Source organism: Bidens hawaiensis, unplaced genomic scaffold (genome assembly GCF_021521415.1).
Source record: "Bidens hawaiensis isolate Kalapana, Puna unplaced genomic scaffold, B.hawaiensis_p1.1 tig00020612_1, whole genome shotgun sequence".
Taxonomy (NCBI): domain Eukaryota; kingdom Viridiplantae; phylum Streptophyta; class Magnoliopsida; order Asterales; family Asteraceae; genus Bidens; species Bidens hawaiensis.
The window spans coordinates 376,932-395,151 of record NW_027493153.1 but is presented as its reverse complement, the minus strand read 5'-3'; the positions used below and the strand labels follow the sequence as shown (position 1 = coordinate 395,151).

Here is an 18,220-nt window from a genome sequence, read left to right as displayed (position 1 = left end):
TTTATGAAGTTTTAACTTATTTAACCATTGTGACTTGTTCCACCGTTAGTTAAATATTACTTTTTGACACAATGGTGATGAAGTATAATTCAAGTCAACTGGTTTTTAAGTAAACAAGTTAAATACTGCATACTATCATTCAAGTTTTTATACATGATCAACTGTTTGTGGAACATATTATTAACTCAGTTAAAACCAAAAACAACAACAACAACAATAATAATAATAATAATAAAAAATTTCGAATCTCACAAGTCGAACTCAACCTTGATAGTATTTCATCTATGACAATGTGCTTTTAGTCCTCGTATTAGTAAAGTAAAGTATCAATGAACCTTCTAATATTTTATCGTTCATTCATTTTACTTTTTAAAGATTCGTTGTTTTCTTTTCATACGTCTTTAGTTTCTTAACAATTATCTTTAAAACCTCCCCTCATAAGTCATAACGAATCGACAAAGAATTAGGTTCAATTAACATAGACATTAAATGTTATGGTCCCATACTTGAGAAGCAAGTGGGATGGATGATATTTACATGAAAATGACTGCCATTAAATTGTTTTTAAGGAACTTTGGGTGATCACTAGAATATTTGATAAGGTCACAAACACATGGCACATGCTTTCACTTTAATGTTAACAATGCCTTTTAACATGCAGCATGCCCACAGAAAAGGAGCTATTTTTATTATCAAACTTTTAACCAACTTTGCTTGGGGAAAAGCCAAGAAAAATATCATTACCCGAATCCAAGGATTATGATATACTTTTTACTTTTAAAAGCATTATTTTTTGCACTTTATATCAAAATTGATAACGATGGTTTTGGTTATTGGTTCATATATATGATTAATCTGTATAAAATAAAACAATTCAATCCAAACTAGTGTTTTATTGCTTATACATGCTCACAACGTAACTAAAAAGGATTATAATATTAAGTGTAAGAGATCATGAAGACATGCTAGACATAAATATGTCCATAAAATTCTGGCATCGTATACACATTGGGCCAACACACCAATGTATATGTTACCAACACAAGTTAAATGTACCGTTGTATAAATTGTACAATCAACACTTTCTAAAATAAGAATTATTACAAAAATTATAACAATATTATATTCAAATTAAAGTTAAGTAATTAAGTAAATACTTTATACTGAAAAGTGTTATACATTAAAAAATATTAAACTATATAAAAATTCCACAATTATGGCTAATATCATTTCTTTCTTTCTTTTTTCTCCTCTTTAGCATAACAGAACTAAGTTAATTATGAAGTTGTCACCTCTTCATCTTAACCCTATTTAACATGAACAATAGTCCAGATTTTTTTGTTACCTTTCTCATCAATTATGACTGTGTAACAAGCGAAGCCAGTTAAGATAAGTTCACTAAAAGTTCGAATCGAATCAATCTTTAAACAAGCTTGAGCCATAAAAACTACTCACGAACGGAACTCCAGGTCATTTAAGTTAAATGAGCAAGCTCTAGCTTAAACTCGGCTATGCTCTTTTACAGCCCTAATCATGACAATTTTATTTGAATCACCCTTACATGTATATTAAATAAAACCCTTAAAAAAACCATAGAACTCCTGGAGTCCGGTCTCTAGTACAAAATAGTGGTGGCGATGGTGGCTGCAGTGACAGTGCACAACATGTAGGGAGTTTAATTTAGTTTACAACTCTCTTAGTTTCTCTAATGAGTAATGGCCATCTGACATAATAAAAAATGAACAAAAAGTACATCCAATCTGTTGCAACATTTACTGTTCTGTTTCTTCCTCATCATCGCCACTAGCATCTCCAAACATTGCCGCCATTTTCATGGCCAGATTTGCAGCCATTTCCCTTCTTTGAAAATCAGGCATCAATCTCAAACTGTCACGCATACTTCCAATCTCAGACATCAACTGTTCCATATCCTCCAGTTCAAAATGCACACCACTCTCACCCTCATCCTCATCCGCATCATCCTTACCTTCATCACGTTCTTTGTGTGCTTCAGGTATTGATCTTTCTCCTTCAACTTCAATCACTTCTTGTGATTGTGATGTTGATGGTTGCATATCTGGTTCTGTTTTATCGTTGGTTGCAGAAACCCATGTTACATCTGTATCATCCCATTGCTCTACAGATCCACCAGATAATATTTCATACTCAAATTCATAGTTAGGTTCTTCTTCATCTGATGATTCTTGTTCAGGTAATGAAGGTTGATTTACAGCTTCACCAGATTTCAACACCATCCCGGGCCACATATGAGCAGATAGAGCCCCGAGAACACGTTCAACACCCTGTGAATCACCATCAACCGACAAACCTGCAACGAAATTTAACAAATTTGTCAAACCAAAATGATTAAAGCTTGAATGAAATAGTAATTTGAAGAAATTTTACATTTGTCAAACCGAGGATTTGATGCACAGGCTTCAACATACTCTATGTTATGCTCCAGACACCATTCCATACAAGACCTTTTAATCTCATCAGATGATGAGTCTTCATCTCCAAGTAAATGACTGCCATCAGTTTCAGAAATACCAATTTCTGCTGACTCGTCAAGGTTTAATAGATGCCTTCTGTACTCAACATGGGCTGAATGACCTGGCATGAGATCTGCTTTGTTCCCGATGCATAACAAGATGTCAAAGTTTTCAATATTATTGCATGAGACCCATTTCTTTAGTTCAGAAAACGATGATAGCTGCATACAATAATAAGTTTATATTATTATTAAGATTATGATTAAAGATTCAATATTAAATTATATGTAGAGAAGGAGGCAATGCTAACATTATTTAAGTCAAAAACCATCACTAAAGCAGCTACTTTATCAAGCATTGGTGCCCTTGTGATGGAAAATTCATCAGATAAGTGAGCCATCCACATGGAGATATCAGCTGTGTAATACTTTGTGTTAATTGTCCACCTGAAAGTAAACATGAAAGCAAACATTGGTAACAAAAAAAAATTCAATATGAACAAACATTCGCACATGAAATTAATCATGTTACCCATAAGAAAGAACATCTGTAGACAAGTCAGCTTCATCTTCAAATTCTACAGATAGCAATCCTTCAACATGCAAATGGCTAAATTAGTTAGAAAAAACTAAAAAAAAGAGTAAATCACACACATTTATTCAAAAAAAATATATTTAAAAATGAAACGATAAAACTAACTCTTACAGCACGAAAGTAGCACTATCAATTAAATACCGCAATGAAACAGAGCAAACCATACATATTTATTCAAAACAAGAATATGAACTTGTAACTTGTAAGCATAGAGCTGGAGCACACTCCTATAGGCCATGACATGAAAGTAGCAATATTGATACTAACCGGCACTAGAGACAGCAAATCAAACAATTTTTTTCAAAGAAAAATATATGCTTTTAAGCTATGCAGCTAACATGGTAAAAAATAGGATATCAGTCAAGGACTGATATTCGAGATATAGGTTATCACGGTGGGATAGGTAATTTTAATAACATGCAGAATTTATATACATATAGCAATTTAACACTAACAATTCAGTATACTCTCCTACCATTAATAAATTAACCTTTTGTAAAAACAAAAGTAGCAAGTAGAAACTGATTAAGACTTAAAACACTAACATTAAACACTAACAATTCACAATTAAGGGGGTGAATGGGATTGCTTATTTTAGCCAACTTATGACTTATAACTTATTGAAAAGTTAGAAAAGATGTTTGGGATTGTTTGATATGTGAGGGAATAAGTTGATGAGTTACAATATTGTAGCTATAACTCATAACTTAAATAAGTTATAAGAAGGTAAAAATAAGGAATCCCAAACACCCCCTAAGACTTAAAACACTAATGGCAACAATAAGAAGAAACACGAATGGAAGAGCTAAGAAGAAAGGTACCGAGCTTAAGAAAACTGGGGATATATTGGTCAAACATCGGTCTATATCGCCGATAATATCGGTAGTCGGTGATATACTGAACGATATTTCACATGGATACTGATAACCAATATCCCACCAGTAGGGGTGTTCAGTATTTGAATCGGACTCGAATAACTTGAAATTCGATTCAACTCGTATTCGATATTTAAGGTTCGAATTCGATTTTAGATATCGAATTTATGATTTTAAATTCGATTCGAAATTCGAATTCAAATTATATATTTTATTCTTGTTATATATATACACATACTTATAAAAAGAAAAACAACATAAATCTTTTGAGTTATAGAGATTAACTATTAAAAGTTCATCACTTTGGTAGGTAATGAATGTAATTGGACATTACCATTTTGAATATTTAGGATGTGATAACTCTAAATGATTTATTTAGTTTATGTGCGTATATTGTTTGTTGTCAAAAAAACTCAAATTTGTGTTGGTTTTGAAACTAACATAGATTTTTTTAACCGAATTCGAATCGATTCGAATTTCATTATCGAATCGAATTTGTCAAAACTATTTCGAATTTGAATCAAATTCTAATCTAGCCTCAAAATTTCAAAATTCGAATAATTCGATTTGAATATATTCGAATATTTGATTTGTTGAGCACCCCTAACCACCAGTATTGACTGCATAGCCCTTAAGGATATATAATTCACTCCCGCAACATGCAAGTAACTAACTATATTGATTAGATAAGACACTAAAACAGAGTAGATCATACAAGTTTATACAAATAAGATTCTAAGAATATAAACCCTTACGGGTATAACTCAATCCCTACATTTTTAATGTAAGAACTTTTCTACCGATACGAAAAGTAGAGCAAATACAATCTTAACAATGACGCTCATTTTGGCGGTCATCTTCTATATTGTTTATCATTTCCTATAGGCGTCTTGGAGAAAAACGAACCTGTTAGCCTCTGAAAGCAGTCTGTATAATATTGAAATTCCTAAATAATACTGATTGATATATATATATATATATATATACTGGATCTAAATATCCCATTCTCCAAATATGCACTTCTCATGAGGTAGGCATGACTAATTAATTCCTTATGGAGTGTCATGTAGATTGAAATGAAATAATCACCAATTAAGCAAGCAAGCAATCAAATTGAAGTGTTAACCTAATTGGTTATGAAATAATGAGTGTAATTAAAGAAGCATCGAATAAGATGGATTGCTTACGAGAGAGGAGTGTCCGTTTGCCGACGCCGGAGGAACCGAGGATGAGTACACCAGGTCTCTTGGCCAACGAATCCATCCCCATCCAATCTCCCACTCCAAAACTAGGGTTTTCTGCTTTCAATTGGCGAATAGGCATTCTAGTTGTTATTATTATTATTATCATAATATTAATAATTATAATTGGGTAAGGTTTTGATAATTTTACGTATTTTAATAATTCAGACTATTAACTATTAAGTTGATAATAATTTGCTCCGACACTCGTAACATAATTATTAAAGATGTACACCTGATTTTTACTTAATTTCACACACATGATGAAACTAAAACCGCAATCGACTAGTTAAGTCTAAAACGTGTGCAAATCTACATTTATTAGGATATTGAGATTGGTTTTAGCAATTTAAGTAAAAGTTATGAGCTAGCATGGATTATTACCGGTTAATGAATCATATTTTGAATAATCAAATCTAACGCTTTCATTTTATATGCCGAGAGTATTCGTAAAATAACATATTAATTTTGAAATTTATAAAATTTTAAGGCCTACCCTTTTATTAAAACATATTAGAAATTTATAATTTTCTATAAGTTTTATATAATTAAGTAATTTCAATTAAACACATCAATTAAGCCCAATGCGATTTCTGTCAAACTTTTAACACCTAAGCCCATATTCATTATTTTAACTTTTAAGGACTTGGGCCTAATGTCCATTGTCCAGTCACAGTGTACATTAAAAAAAGACCATATTTATTTTTAGACTATGACAAAGAAAGAAAGAAGCTGGAAACATAGAAAATCACAGGTATTCTGATGGGTGATACGCGTGATCGGTAATTGTAAAACCTCCCCTACAAGCATAATTTTATCGTCACCCTAGCATGGCGCACGACAAGTAAAGAACAACTTTACTTATATTGTTTTTAAATTATGTATTTGTAATAACTTTTAGTGTACCCTTTTGATTATATAAAATTTAGTTTGATTATCTTTTTCTTATATGACCCGACCTAATTCAAAATGACCGGAAAGAGTTGTTATATAGCAATAGTCAACCGATCAAAAATTTTTAACCCTCATGAAAAAATATATTGGAACCACTATTGACCAAATTATGTTCTATATTTACACATGTTTGTATAAAGAGAATAATTTAATTTACACGTTTTTTATTCGTTATTAATAAAGTATCATTATACTATATATAAAAGATAAACTAAAGTCTACAGTAGACTTTGTGCCTTGGCAATTTGTATCCATTGAATTTACGCCTTGACAATTTGTATCCATATTGTTTATCATGTGCTAATTATAGCCTTCTTCATTTAACTTTAATATAATTGAAAATGCTATATATAAAAGATAAAGTCTTCAGTAGAGTTTGTGCCTTTGCAATTTGTATCCGTTGAATTTTTCCCTTGGCAAATTTGTATCCATATTGTTTATCCTATGGTAATTATAGCCTTCTGGCTTCTAGCTTATTAAGAAGCGGTTATATCAATTTGTGAAGGCTTTTCATTTGACTTTAATATAATTGAAAATTTTGTGCAATTATATTAGAAGTTTTCACATTTTAGTATTATTAGATTGTATTAGCTGACACTCAAAACCACGAAGTCAAACATGTAACTAAATGAAGTCTTTTTTTTTTCTCTTTAACAATTTTTGACGGCCCCCTAATTTACCCATATTAAACAAATATACATACATTTTCTAGGATTTGAACCTTCAACCTTTAAGATTGAAGGAAGACATTAATTTAACCATTACCTTATAATTTATCTTTCGCATCTAAGCTTTTGATTCAAGAGCTGTTCGGTAGCAACTAAAAAGAGAAGTGTTTTTATTGTCAAAAGAGTTGCAAAATCTTAATTACAAATTAACTACTTCCAAGTCTAAAGACTCCTTCAAGAATCTTTAAGCTTGAATAGCAAATAATAAGATTGTAGTTGGTTTCTTAATTACATTATTTTTTATCTTAAAAGTAATTTCCTAGTCCTTGAATTAGTGTTTCTTTTAGTATAAATAATTAAATAGGGTCTTCATTATATTTAGAAAAAGGTTTTGAGAAATAGAAAATTCACAAATTCGAACTTGTTCTTCGTCTTGTGTTCGTCTATAAGCTAGTGTAGCTAGTGACACCCTTAAAATCTCTCAACGATTGTGGTGCATCATCTTGCATAATGGATACAAGATTAACAAAAAATTCACCTTGATTACGCATCAACATGACTCAAGACTATTGCTAAATAAGATCATCTAGCTTTCATTATTTAGCATTACATATTTACTTTCAAAACGCACATTCAAACACCCGTCTGACTTTAACCATTGATGCTCAAACCATAATGGTTCTTTTGGCTCATTCAACTTTGGATAGCAACTTGCCATGTACCAAGAATATTGGATGCTATCATATTAATATATTATCATAGTGACAAAGATGATCTTTTACAATGAAGCATTGAATCTAGATGTCATTTTATTATTCCTTTGGACATATTCATTAAACATGACACTGTTTTGATGCTTACAGCAACCCGATAATGTTGACATGGCAACATCTATAACCTCCCGTTCGATAGTTATCACGAGAACACACAGACATGGGCCAACCCATCGTGATCAACACATGGCTATGCAACTCAATACCCAACAAAAGTTGAAGAAACTAATTTCATATGTCCCCTAACAGAATTTTCATTTTAAACGTGTAAATCACACATAATTTTCATCTTATTGATTGTAACTATCATCTACTTTCGGTATTTACCAAACATACACTTTCAGTCCCGGTTACACGAAATACAAAATAAATAAATAAATAAATAAAGATGATAATGATTATTATAATAACAACAATATATAGGGTATTAAAGTATGACTATAAGGGGAATGAGAAGAAGCATACTTGAAGAAAGAGTTGGTGTCTGTTCCAGCCCATGACAGCTCAGCATCTCCTGAATTTAGGTAAAAGCAATAGCATGTGATGACAGTATCCTTCTGCAGTAGTTCCAAAGTAGTTATTTAAGATACAGCCTAAAATTGTTCACAATCCCACATGTTCATCATTCATCACCTTCCATCCCTTTTCCTGTCTATATCTTTTATAACTGTCACAGCATTATTAATATAACTCATTATTATTATTTAATAAAAGGGTAGATCCAAGATTCATTTTTTACGCGATAAAGACTGACAACGAACCTTGTTCAATTAGTCATGGTGATCCGCTTGCGTTTATTCGACATGGAAAAGAAAATATGAGTCCAAGATTTCTTCTTTTTGACCGGTTGAACCTTCTCGTCCTTCTTTTGGTGAAGTTCATTCATAAACAATACAACCGCCTGAGAAAGAAAACCATAAATCAGTTAAATTAGTTATAGCTTGAATACTAAGGAACAAAGTTTTTAATCATATTGTACAAAATAATAAAAATGAACTCACCCGAGCGCCTTGATCAAGAACATCTCTAGGAGGTATTTCCAAAAGGTTCCCTTCGGTTTTTAAAACTTGTAACTTCGACAACATTCTGAATGAATCCGGAAGAACTCGTATTTGATTGTTGCTCATATCAAGTTCTTCAAGATTCTCAAGATTCCCAATGGATCTTGGTAGGGATCTAAGGTCAGCAAAGTTGTTGCTGATGTTGATTTTGACAAGAGTGGTGGCAAAACATAAGCTTTCAGGCATTGATTCAAGTTCATTGAAACTTAAATCAAGTTCCTTTATGTTTGTCAGTGATGAAATGGTGGTTGGAAGCCTGCTAATGTTATTGTACCGAACCGATAACGTTTCTAGCAACTCAAGTTTTCCAATAGCTTCTGGTAAAGCTTTAAGTTTGTTGTAGTCTGCAAGAAGCTCTTTCAGTGATACACAATGACCAATAATATGTGGGATTTCTTCAATATTATTGGTTTCAATGTTGAGTTTTTGTAGATTCACAAGTGAACCGATTGATTCTGGAAGAACCGAGAGGTTGTTTGAGCTCAAATCAAGCTCTTGAAGACGGACCAATCTGCTTATACCAGCAGGAAGTGTTGACAACTGGTTCGCGCGAAGATCAAGATAGATTAAACTGAGAAGATCGCCTATAGACTCCGGGAGTTCAACGATTTTGTTGGAATGCAAATCGAGTTTTGTCAATGATGAAAGGCCTGAAATGGAAGATGGTAATGTGACAAGTCGGTTTTCCGATAGATCTAGTGTGATTAAAGTTGATAACTTCCCGATTGAATCGGGAAGCCATTCAATCTGGTCCATCAATTTGGACCGAAGATTCAGATCTTTAGTTCCTTTCTTCGATGACACTTCAATCAAACTCGCAAGCTTCATAAAATTCAATTTTGAACCATCTTGACCTACAAATTATAACAATCAATTCAGTAAAACTTCAATATAATAGTCATTATAATTATAACAAGACAATAAGCGAATCCAATTCGAAACTCACCGGAAGTTATTACAGGTTTCAATGTGGAATCAACAATTTTGGGCTTTAAAACATCACCATTGAACACCGATTTCGACTTGCTCACATAGCTATCATCTCTAGTAACCAACTCAGACGCTTTCACCGCCTCTTTCTCAAAATACAAACTCGAAACCGGCTTCGAAACCACACTCACCGTGCTTGGGGAAGCATAACTAGAAACACTCGCTGAAGCCAAACCTGAACCTGAACCACCCGACTGGCCATTCCTGTCCCCGCAAAAACTCGAAGCTCTCAGAATCATTTCATCAAACACTTGATGGGTGTGTTCAAGATCCAACAACTTAACAGCTTCCCTCTTCTGCTCTTCACTCTGAAACCTCACAAAACACTTCTGCATCTCCACCAACACATTAAACAGCTCATCGGGGACATCCTTCCGCTTCTTTTGTCGAACAATCGCTTCGATTTTCGCTTGTTCTTCGGCCTCCAAGTTCCGAATTAATATCCTGGCACCTTCGACGTCATCAATTGCAGGGCGTGGAGGAAGTGACCTGTGAATCCTCATTATATCCTCCAACACTTCATCCACTGATTTACCACCCAATTCCATTTCTTCTTAATTACTCACAAAACCCTAAAATCAAAAAGTCATCAAAATGAACCAAAATTCAACTAATTAATTAAAACCCAAAAAAAATATATATATATCCAATTTAAATAAAATGGAGAAGGGTTTACACAAAAAACAATAACGTTGTCAAAGTTGAAATCTCCGGCGGCGGGTGTTGGGTTCTAGAAGCATCGGCGTTGACAAATTCAAAATTTGGCGTCTACAAAACAAACACATTATAATTATAGTAATATTAATTGCATTTGAATGTAAGAAGGTAGAAGAAATGGTAAGAAGACAAGAGAATGATTTACGGAAAAAGGGTGGATTAATAATAATAATCTACCGGCGCAGCCCACAGATCCTGAATATCTTTTTTATGGCTTTATTAAAAAAGAAAAGAAAATGGATTAAGGAAATGATATTAAGAAGGGGTGGATTTGAATAAATAGGATGAGTGAGTGGATGGATGGATAAAGAATGAAAATGAATTTATTTTATTCGTGGGTTTGAAGGCGGCGGCTGGGTGGGTGAGTGAGTGAGAGAGAGAAACAGAGACCGGTATCCAGGTTGTTTCGGATTAGTAAACTAAACAAACATTACACATATTAACTTAACATCGGAGGATATATGACCGACAATCCAGGTTGTTCGGATTGGATGGGTTTTAAAACATTAGATGGTAAAAATTAAAATATTATTAATATCATTATTATTATTCGAGCTAGGATTCACAAAAAGCTTAAAATAAGCTCGTTTAGTTATCGAGTCTAACCTCGTGCCTTCTATAGGAAGATCGTTTATGCTTATCTAGCTATAACAAGCCTAGTATATTTTTAAGTTTTAACTTTTTCACACTTCTATCTATTAATGTCACATCTTGAACTAGTTTAAATAAAAAAACAAGTCAAGCTTTTGATTTCGAAAAGAACTCGAAACAAGCCGAGTTGTCACTCTAACTCTCGTAAGTTAAAATAAACTGGGCTTAAGCTTAATCAACCTTGGGCCTCTTTATTAGTATACTTTTTCACAAAAATTATGTTTTTATTCATTAAAATTCACACTTTTCTAAAAACAAAAGTCATGTTAAACTTATGTAATAATAAGTTAATAACCAACTTTTATATTTAACAAGTGTCGATAACAAAAGACGTTGGAAATTCGATTCTCTCTCTCCTCTCCTTCGGGTCTCATGTTACTCTAGGATTTAGGGGGTGTTTGGAATACTTTTAACTTTTAGAGTGGATTGTTTAGTTATATGATTTTAGATTTGATAGTTTTAAGAACATAATGTGTTTGTTGTTATTGTAAGGTTAACATGTTAAAAAATCAGTTGCCATCAACTATTAAGTATTAACAAATTCTGTCATTGTAGCGGTAAAATAAATTCCATTATATATATATATATATATATATTGTACTCACTAATTTTCTTATTTTCTTTCTCAATTTTTTTTGTCATTTTATGACATTGTTATATTTATAAAAAAAATACTTGAATAATTGATTGTCTGATAATTACGTTGTGGACTTGTGGGACATATAAAACCATCCATTGCATTATCTCTATTTTTTTTGTTTTTATTATAACTAGTTATTATTTTTTTTATGCTATTCAATATCAGATAACCTTTAGAATTGCCCATTAAAATTTGAAATACCTTAGCCTCTTTGGGTGTTTACACTTTTTTTATTCACAAACTATAAATATAATATATATTATGGAATTAAAAATGCCCACAAATTGTAATCTAAATTTTTTTTTTCTACCTTTTTACCATTAAAAAAGAGAAGAGTCATTACATTTGTGTTACAGATAATTCTTGCCGACCGTCTATTAGTATATTTGTCATGTTAATAAACTTTAAAAAGCAGTGATAGCTAATAACATCAAATAAAATTGAGAAAGTAGTGATAGCTTAAGAGTAGTTGTCCGTAAGGCCTGGCCTCTATGGTCATGTTACACTAATTCACGTCTATACTTAATGTGATACATGGATTCATGATATCATGTGTAAACATTTAATCTCGTATAATGTATGTGCATGTTATAAGTGATTACATTCTTTGCATCATATGTGACTAACATTCTCTGTCTTACGTGAATCTCTTGTCATTTATTAGTTTCACTCACATATTATACCTTTTGTGGATAGAAATGCATATATCTGCTCTAAGTGCTTAGATAAGTTAAGAATCGTGTACAACACCACTTGTATGGTTGATCCTACAAAACATCTCTAGAATATACACCCAATATATTTGGATCATTGTAACCAAATTTAAAAAAATTGATACATGTCTCTCTTTTTATTTGTTTAGAGAATTTATGAATCATGGATACTTGTCTAACCTTCAATTCTTAAACAGCGAACCCAAGTATCACATATGTTACATGTTCCACATTATAAATGCAAAGAAAACACATACTGTGTGAATTTACTTCATGTGTGTATGAGTTTTGTTACAAAGATACGATTGTTAGTGATGTGTAAGTGATAAGTTGGTATGTAAATGTCAACAATTTTAGCTTGTATGGATGGGTTAAAGCATGATACGTGAGTGAACATGTATACACGACCAAGGATTAGTTAGTAGTTACCGTATTTCATAACTATAGGTGTGATTGTTTTCTAATATGACAGAGATATATAACAAGATAGATGATTAGTTTAACGATTTTCTCATTATATATTGGTTTCATTCCTAGTAATGCGTATTATTTAAATAATATAGGTAAATATTCTTTGTTTTTTATGTGTTAATAGCCACAACTTAAACTTGTATTTACTTCGGGTGTAGTTATTTTTTTGAACGACCAAGTCACACAATCTCTAATTCAACTTTTAAATTTATACCTTTCATCAACCACAATTCCACAATACTTGAACACCATCACTTGAGGATGTCTTTTATTAAAAAAAATTAGATCAGTTTTTGTAATACAATTTTATGCTAAAAATTTAACTTTTATAACAAGTTTTTATAATTCTTTTATACAAGTTTGTCTTAACAGTTTTAAGAACTTCATTATAAATTGTTAATTTGTTATGCTAATTCTAGAATTAGTACCCGTGTTACACATGGTGGAACATATTTAAAATCATAATATATATGTAACATCATATAAATTTAATTAAATATAAATGTTGTACTTGTAAACAAATGATAATTTTACATGAATTATAAGATATTATAACTTATTGAATCATGTATAAAAACATATAAAGAATAACAAAGATAATAAAAGTTAAATTATTTTATAACTTATACCATTAGTACAATAATAAGCAAAAAAAAAGGAAATTAGTCTCCAAATCAATAAAACAATTTTACAATGTCGATTCAACAAAACTACTATCTCAATGTTGTACTTGTAAACAAATGATAATTTTACATGAATTATAAGATATTATAACTTATTGAATCATGTATAAAAACATATAAAGAATAACAAAGATAATAAAAGTTAAATTATTTTATAACTTATACCATTAGTACAATAATAAGCAAAAAAAAAGGAAATTAGTCTCCAAATCAATAAAACAATTTTACAATGTCGATTCAACAAAACTACTATCTCAATGTTGATTCAAAAAATGAACTCTCTGTAAGACATTTATTACACACCAATAACCGTAATGTTTATTACTCTAAAATAGTACCCGTGTTTATTTACACATCAATTTAAAACATTTATTACACATCAATGTAAAATGGGTTAAAAGATTAATAATATTTAAGACATTTCTTTTTATATGTATATTATAAAATTATATTACAAAAAAAATTGTTATGACAATCAAAAATCTAAATTTAGTTTTTCATAATACAATAATTAATTGATTTTTAAAATGAAGTCTTAATCAATATTCAATAATATATTAAGTTTCATTTAAGTGTAGTTAGCATATAGTTGATTCCTAATATATATCATTCATGAAATACAAAAAAGCTTTCTCATTCAATTCTTTATAACTATTTTGTAGATAAATTGTGTTAAATAATCACTGAATACATATAATAATAATCTTATATTGTTTTAATAGATTGTGCTCTTTAGCTTTATGTTTCTTTCAATATGTGTCCATTTAATCTGTTTCCTTTGTAGCTATATTTTTTTTTACACATTTAGAGATAATGTGATTTGAAATGGTTGATGACTATCTATGAAATTTGAAATAAATTATCAACTGTGTATTGTAAGTCTTTTAGACTTGCCTGGGTTGCTGCAAATTTGAATTATTTCTAACAAATGTCAGACTGGAAAATATATATATATATATATATATATATATATATATATATATATATATATATATATATATATAGTTAGTAAATTTTCATCTTAAAAAAATCCACTTTTGAATTAAAGAGTGACCCGTGTAATACATGAAAGGGAATTATAGAAAACGTAAAATATACATATTTGTTCTGAATTTAAATGAATTGTAAATGTTATATTTATAAGAACGGATTATTTTAGATGAATTATAAGGTATTAAATCATGAATATTAATTAAACAGTAAGTGCATTATTTGAAATTAAATTATTATTAATTATTATTATTAAAATTATAATAACGTACACATTTACCAAAACTAGAGTCAAGTCATATTAATAAAAATATTCAAGTTGTTAACCTATTAAAATTTGGTTTATGAAAGTTTAGTCAAAGTCCAACTGTATAACCTATTTTTGTATATTTAATATAAGTGGTAAAAAATTCGTATTTTAAAATGGTTTAAATAAATAGTTTTTATTATTCTCATTTAGGAATAAATATATATTTAGGGATTTATTGTTTTAATCATTAAGTAAAATATAGTTAAACAAAATGATCATATATTTAACAAAATGTATTACACGGGTAATTGTTAACCTGTTTGAGGCCCGTGTATTACAATAATGATTAAAGTACAAAATTTTGATCAATTACCCGTGTAATACACGGGCCTCAAACAGTGTATAACTCATTTATGTAAACTATAATATAAATAGAAATGATAAATAAATCCGTAAATTATAATATATTGTAATTGTAAAATTGTAATATAAATACAAATCATATAGTTTCCTATTATGTAAAATATGGATACTTATTTTCAAAATAACTTGTACAAAAAATATACAAAATTAACTTATTTACTTGATGGTAAAAAAAACATTCAAATTAAGTTTAATTTGAAAATAGGAAAATTTTCAAATACCAAATTAACACTCTTCAATCTCGTTTAATTTTAAATTTACGAATACCGAATTAAGATATTCACATTGACTATCAAGTAATTAATTTCAAATAATTCAAATTAACTTTAAAATCGGTTTGTTTATAAATTATGGAAAGTCAAAGTATATAAAATGTGTTAATGGGACTCGACAAGTGAAACCTTTCGTTAATATTAATATTAATATTTTTAAGTAATTTTTTATATATTTATTATTATCTAAATTTATGATAAAAATTTTCAAATTAACTTATACCAAAAATAAATATAAGAATAATAGTTTTTAAATTATTTTATTCAACATATAACAAAAATATATGGATACTTATTTTTCGAATTAAATTTAATATTTTCAAACAACTTACCATAATTCGACTAATTATTTACATATTTACTTATTTTCAAACGACTTATCTAAATTTACTGATTTACTTTAATAATAACGTTTTAAAATTTATATTTGAAGTAACGGTATAACATGTAACACCCCGACCGATGGCGGATTATACATCGGGGCGCCATGTATTGTTTCATTACTCGTGACACTATTTGGGTGTCAATATTTAATAAATACATTTCATTGCGCACGCGCAGAACACGACATAAAGTAACATAAATCATATCATAACTTAAAATATTCAAATAACAAAACTTGTCTTGTTACATTTTAAATCTAGGTCCAAACAAAAAGAAAACATCCTACGCGTCCAAGAGATTCCCAAAAGCAGCTACAGCAAACCTGAACATGTGTTAAAATAAAACGTCAACACTTGCGTGTCGGTGAGAAATCAAGTTTAATAGATATAAATGGATAATACAAACACTGCGCGCAACATGTGCTTAACTGGGGTTTAACATAGGGTGTAATCAGATTGTGATCAAGCCTTAGATCATAGCTCATAGTTCAATCCGTGCTCCCGATTGAGCACAAAAACAAGAAAACATTCGTGCATGTGTAATAAAACAAGAAAACCGTAAACGATAGGTCTCCCGTGTTCATCTAATGGATCCATGAAAACTTCGGAATAGGCCGTCAAAGCGGTTAATGAGTCACACATACAAATAAACAGCCAAGTAAACGTCCATAACACATGGGGTTTTGCGCACATAAAGTTCATAAACAAGTTTAAGACTCAAGTTGTACGAACACATGAACATCCCAAAACGTTAAAAATAAAAGGGGATTAAGTACGAGATTACTCACTTGTAAACGGTGCGATGAAAGATAATGCAAGAACCAACTTTTAAACAAGCACAAGTTAACCTATAAATAAGAGGTTATTGGTTTAACGATTGGTTTTTATGTCTTAAGTATCGATTCCTGTTAGTTAAACAAAATATATATATATATATATATATTTATATTTACCGAGATTCTGGGCAGAACAGAAGGGAAGACGGAGGCAAAGAGAGGAGCTGAGGATCTTCGGCAGAGAGCAAAGGGAGAGAGATTTAGGGAGATTTTAAGTGTAGTGTGTGTAGTGTTACAAGAAAATAGTTTTATTTATAGGAAAACCCTAGGGAACACAATCCCTTAAAAGGAGGAAAAGATCTTATCAAATCAAGCAAAAGATATAAAAAGTACAAGAATCCAAAAGCAAAAGATATTAAAAAGATATGCCGGCAACTGCAAGGGATGGGGAAAAGCTGACAGGTTACAGGTCAAAGCATGGGAGGTGACAGGGAAAACACTGTTCAAGACATGCAAAAGAAGATTTCAAAAGATTATGTCAGTCACTTTTTCTGTCAACCAATAGGATTGGTGCGCATGCTGCGCCGAAAGTGGCTTTTCGGACAGATGTCGGAACTGACCTAAAGTGCTCAAACAAAAGATAAGATATCTCAAAAGCATACAGGCTGACCTAAACAGAAGAAAGGCTTAAGGTCTAGCGCGAGAAAATTCGAGCGCACGCGCGAGGGCGGAGGCAGACAGAACAAACCTTAGCGCGTCGCGGGAAGAACTACCATTCTTAGCGCGTCGCGGGAAGAACTACAATTCCTAGAGCGCTGCGAGAAGAACTAAAATTCTTAGCGCATTGCGGGAAGAACTACAATTCTTAGCGCGCTGCGAGAAGAACTACAATTCTTAGCGCGTCGCGGGAAGAACTACAATTCTTAGCGTGCTGCGAGAAGAACTAAAATTCTTAGCGCGCTGCGAGAAGAGTTCGTCTCGCGTATCGCAGGAACAGCCGGTCTTCACGCAGGCTTCCTTGAAAAGAGTCTGGCGCGTGGAGCCGCGCAGACATCCTTAGGCGGGAAGAACCAAAGGACAAGCAAAGAGTCAAGAGAAAAGGGAGTTCAGGCTAAAGGGTTAAGCAGAGGGGCGGGACGGCGACAAGAAAGAGAAGGAGGCGGGACGGCGACGAAAGAGAGAAAGAGGCGGGACGGCGAAAAGAAATTATTATTATTAGTAAGTAATATAAAAATATATATAATTTATTTAATGTTAAATTTGCAAAGATTAATAATCAAATTTTAAATCATAAAAAGAATCGGATTCGAAAACGGGTACCTGGGTCGGGTCGGATGGGCAGTTGTCACAGTCTCCCCTACTTTAAGAAATTTCGTCCCGAAATTTATCTCGAAGTAGGTTGCGCAGAGAAAAGGTGCGGGTACTTGATCTTCAACTGATCTTCCCTTTCCCAAGTGAACTCGGCTCCGCGCTTGGACTGCCAACGAACTTTAACAATAGGGATGCGACTGCGCTTGGTTTGCTTTACCTCGCGATCCATAATCTCAACAGGCTTCTCAACGAAATGCATAGACTCATCAACTTGAACTTCATCAAGTGGTAT

The 18,220-nt window shown here is 31.4% G+C and overlaps 2 protein-coding genes across 5 annotated transcripts; both read right to left on the bottom strand.

Moving 5' to 3' along the window:
* Positions 1 to 1,340: 1,340 nt before the first annotated feature.
* On the bottom strand, positions 1,341 to 5,284 carry LOC143561198 (uncharacterized). The gene is made up of 5 exons (XM_077049323.1): positions 5,149 to 5,284; positions 3,024 to 3,084; positions 2,803 to 2,938; positions 2,407 to 2,713; positions 1,341 to 2,329 (listed from the first exon to the last, which is right to left on the bottom strand). The coding sequence occupies exons 1-5, from the start codon at positions 5,282 to 5,284 to the stop codon at positions 1,773 to 1,775; spliced, it is 1,197 nt and encodes a 398-aa protein (XP_076905438.1). The 3' UTR covers positions 1,341 to 1,772.
* A 1,889-nt stretch (positions 5,285 to 7,173) lies between these two features.
* Positions 7,174 to 10,662, bottom strand: LOC143561197 (plant intracellular Ras-group-related LRR protein 4-like). Of its 4 annotated transcripts, XM_077049320.1 has the most exons (6): positions 10,543 to 10,662; positions 10,325 to 10,416; positions 9,605 to 10,220; positions 8,599 to 9,512; positions 8,359 to 8,498; positions 7,178 to 8,264 (listed from the first exon to the last, which is right to left on the bottom strand). In XM_077049320.1, exons 3-5 carry the CDS (start codon positions 10,194 to 10,196, stop codon positions 8,364 to 8,366), a joined length of 1,641 nt encoding a protein of 546 aa, XP_076905435.1. In that variant the 5' UTR covers positions 10,197 to 10,220; positions 10,325 to 10,416; positions 10,543 to 10,662; the 3' UTR covers positions 7,178 to 8,264; positions 8,359 to 8,363. The 4 variants fall into 4 exon arrangements, with proteins under 4 accessions (XP_076905437.1, XP_076905436.1, XP_076905435.1 ...); XM_077049322.1 differs by lacking the exon at positions 10,543 to 10,662 and having other exon boundaries at positions 7,174 to 8,154; positions 10,325 to 10,464; XM_077049321.1 differs by lacking the exon at positions 10,543 to 10,662 and having other exon boundaries at positions 7,177 to 8,255; positions 10,325 to 10,464.
* Between the last annotated feature and the right edge of the window lie 7,558 nt (positions 10,663 to 18,220).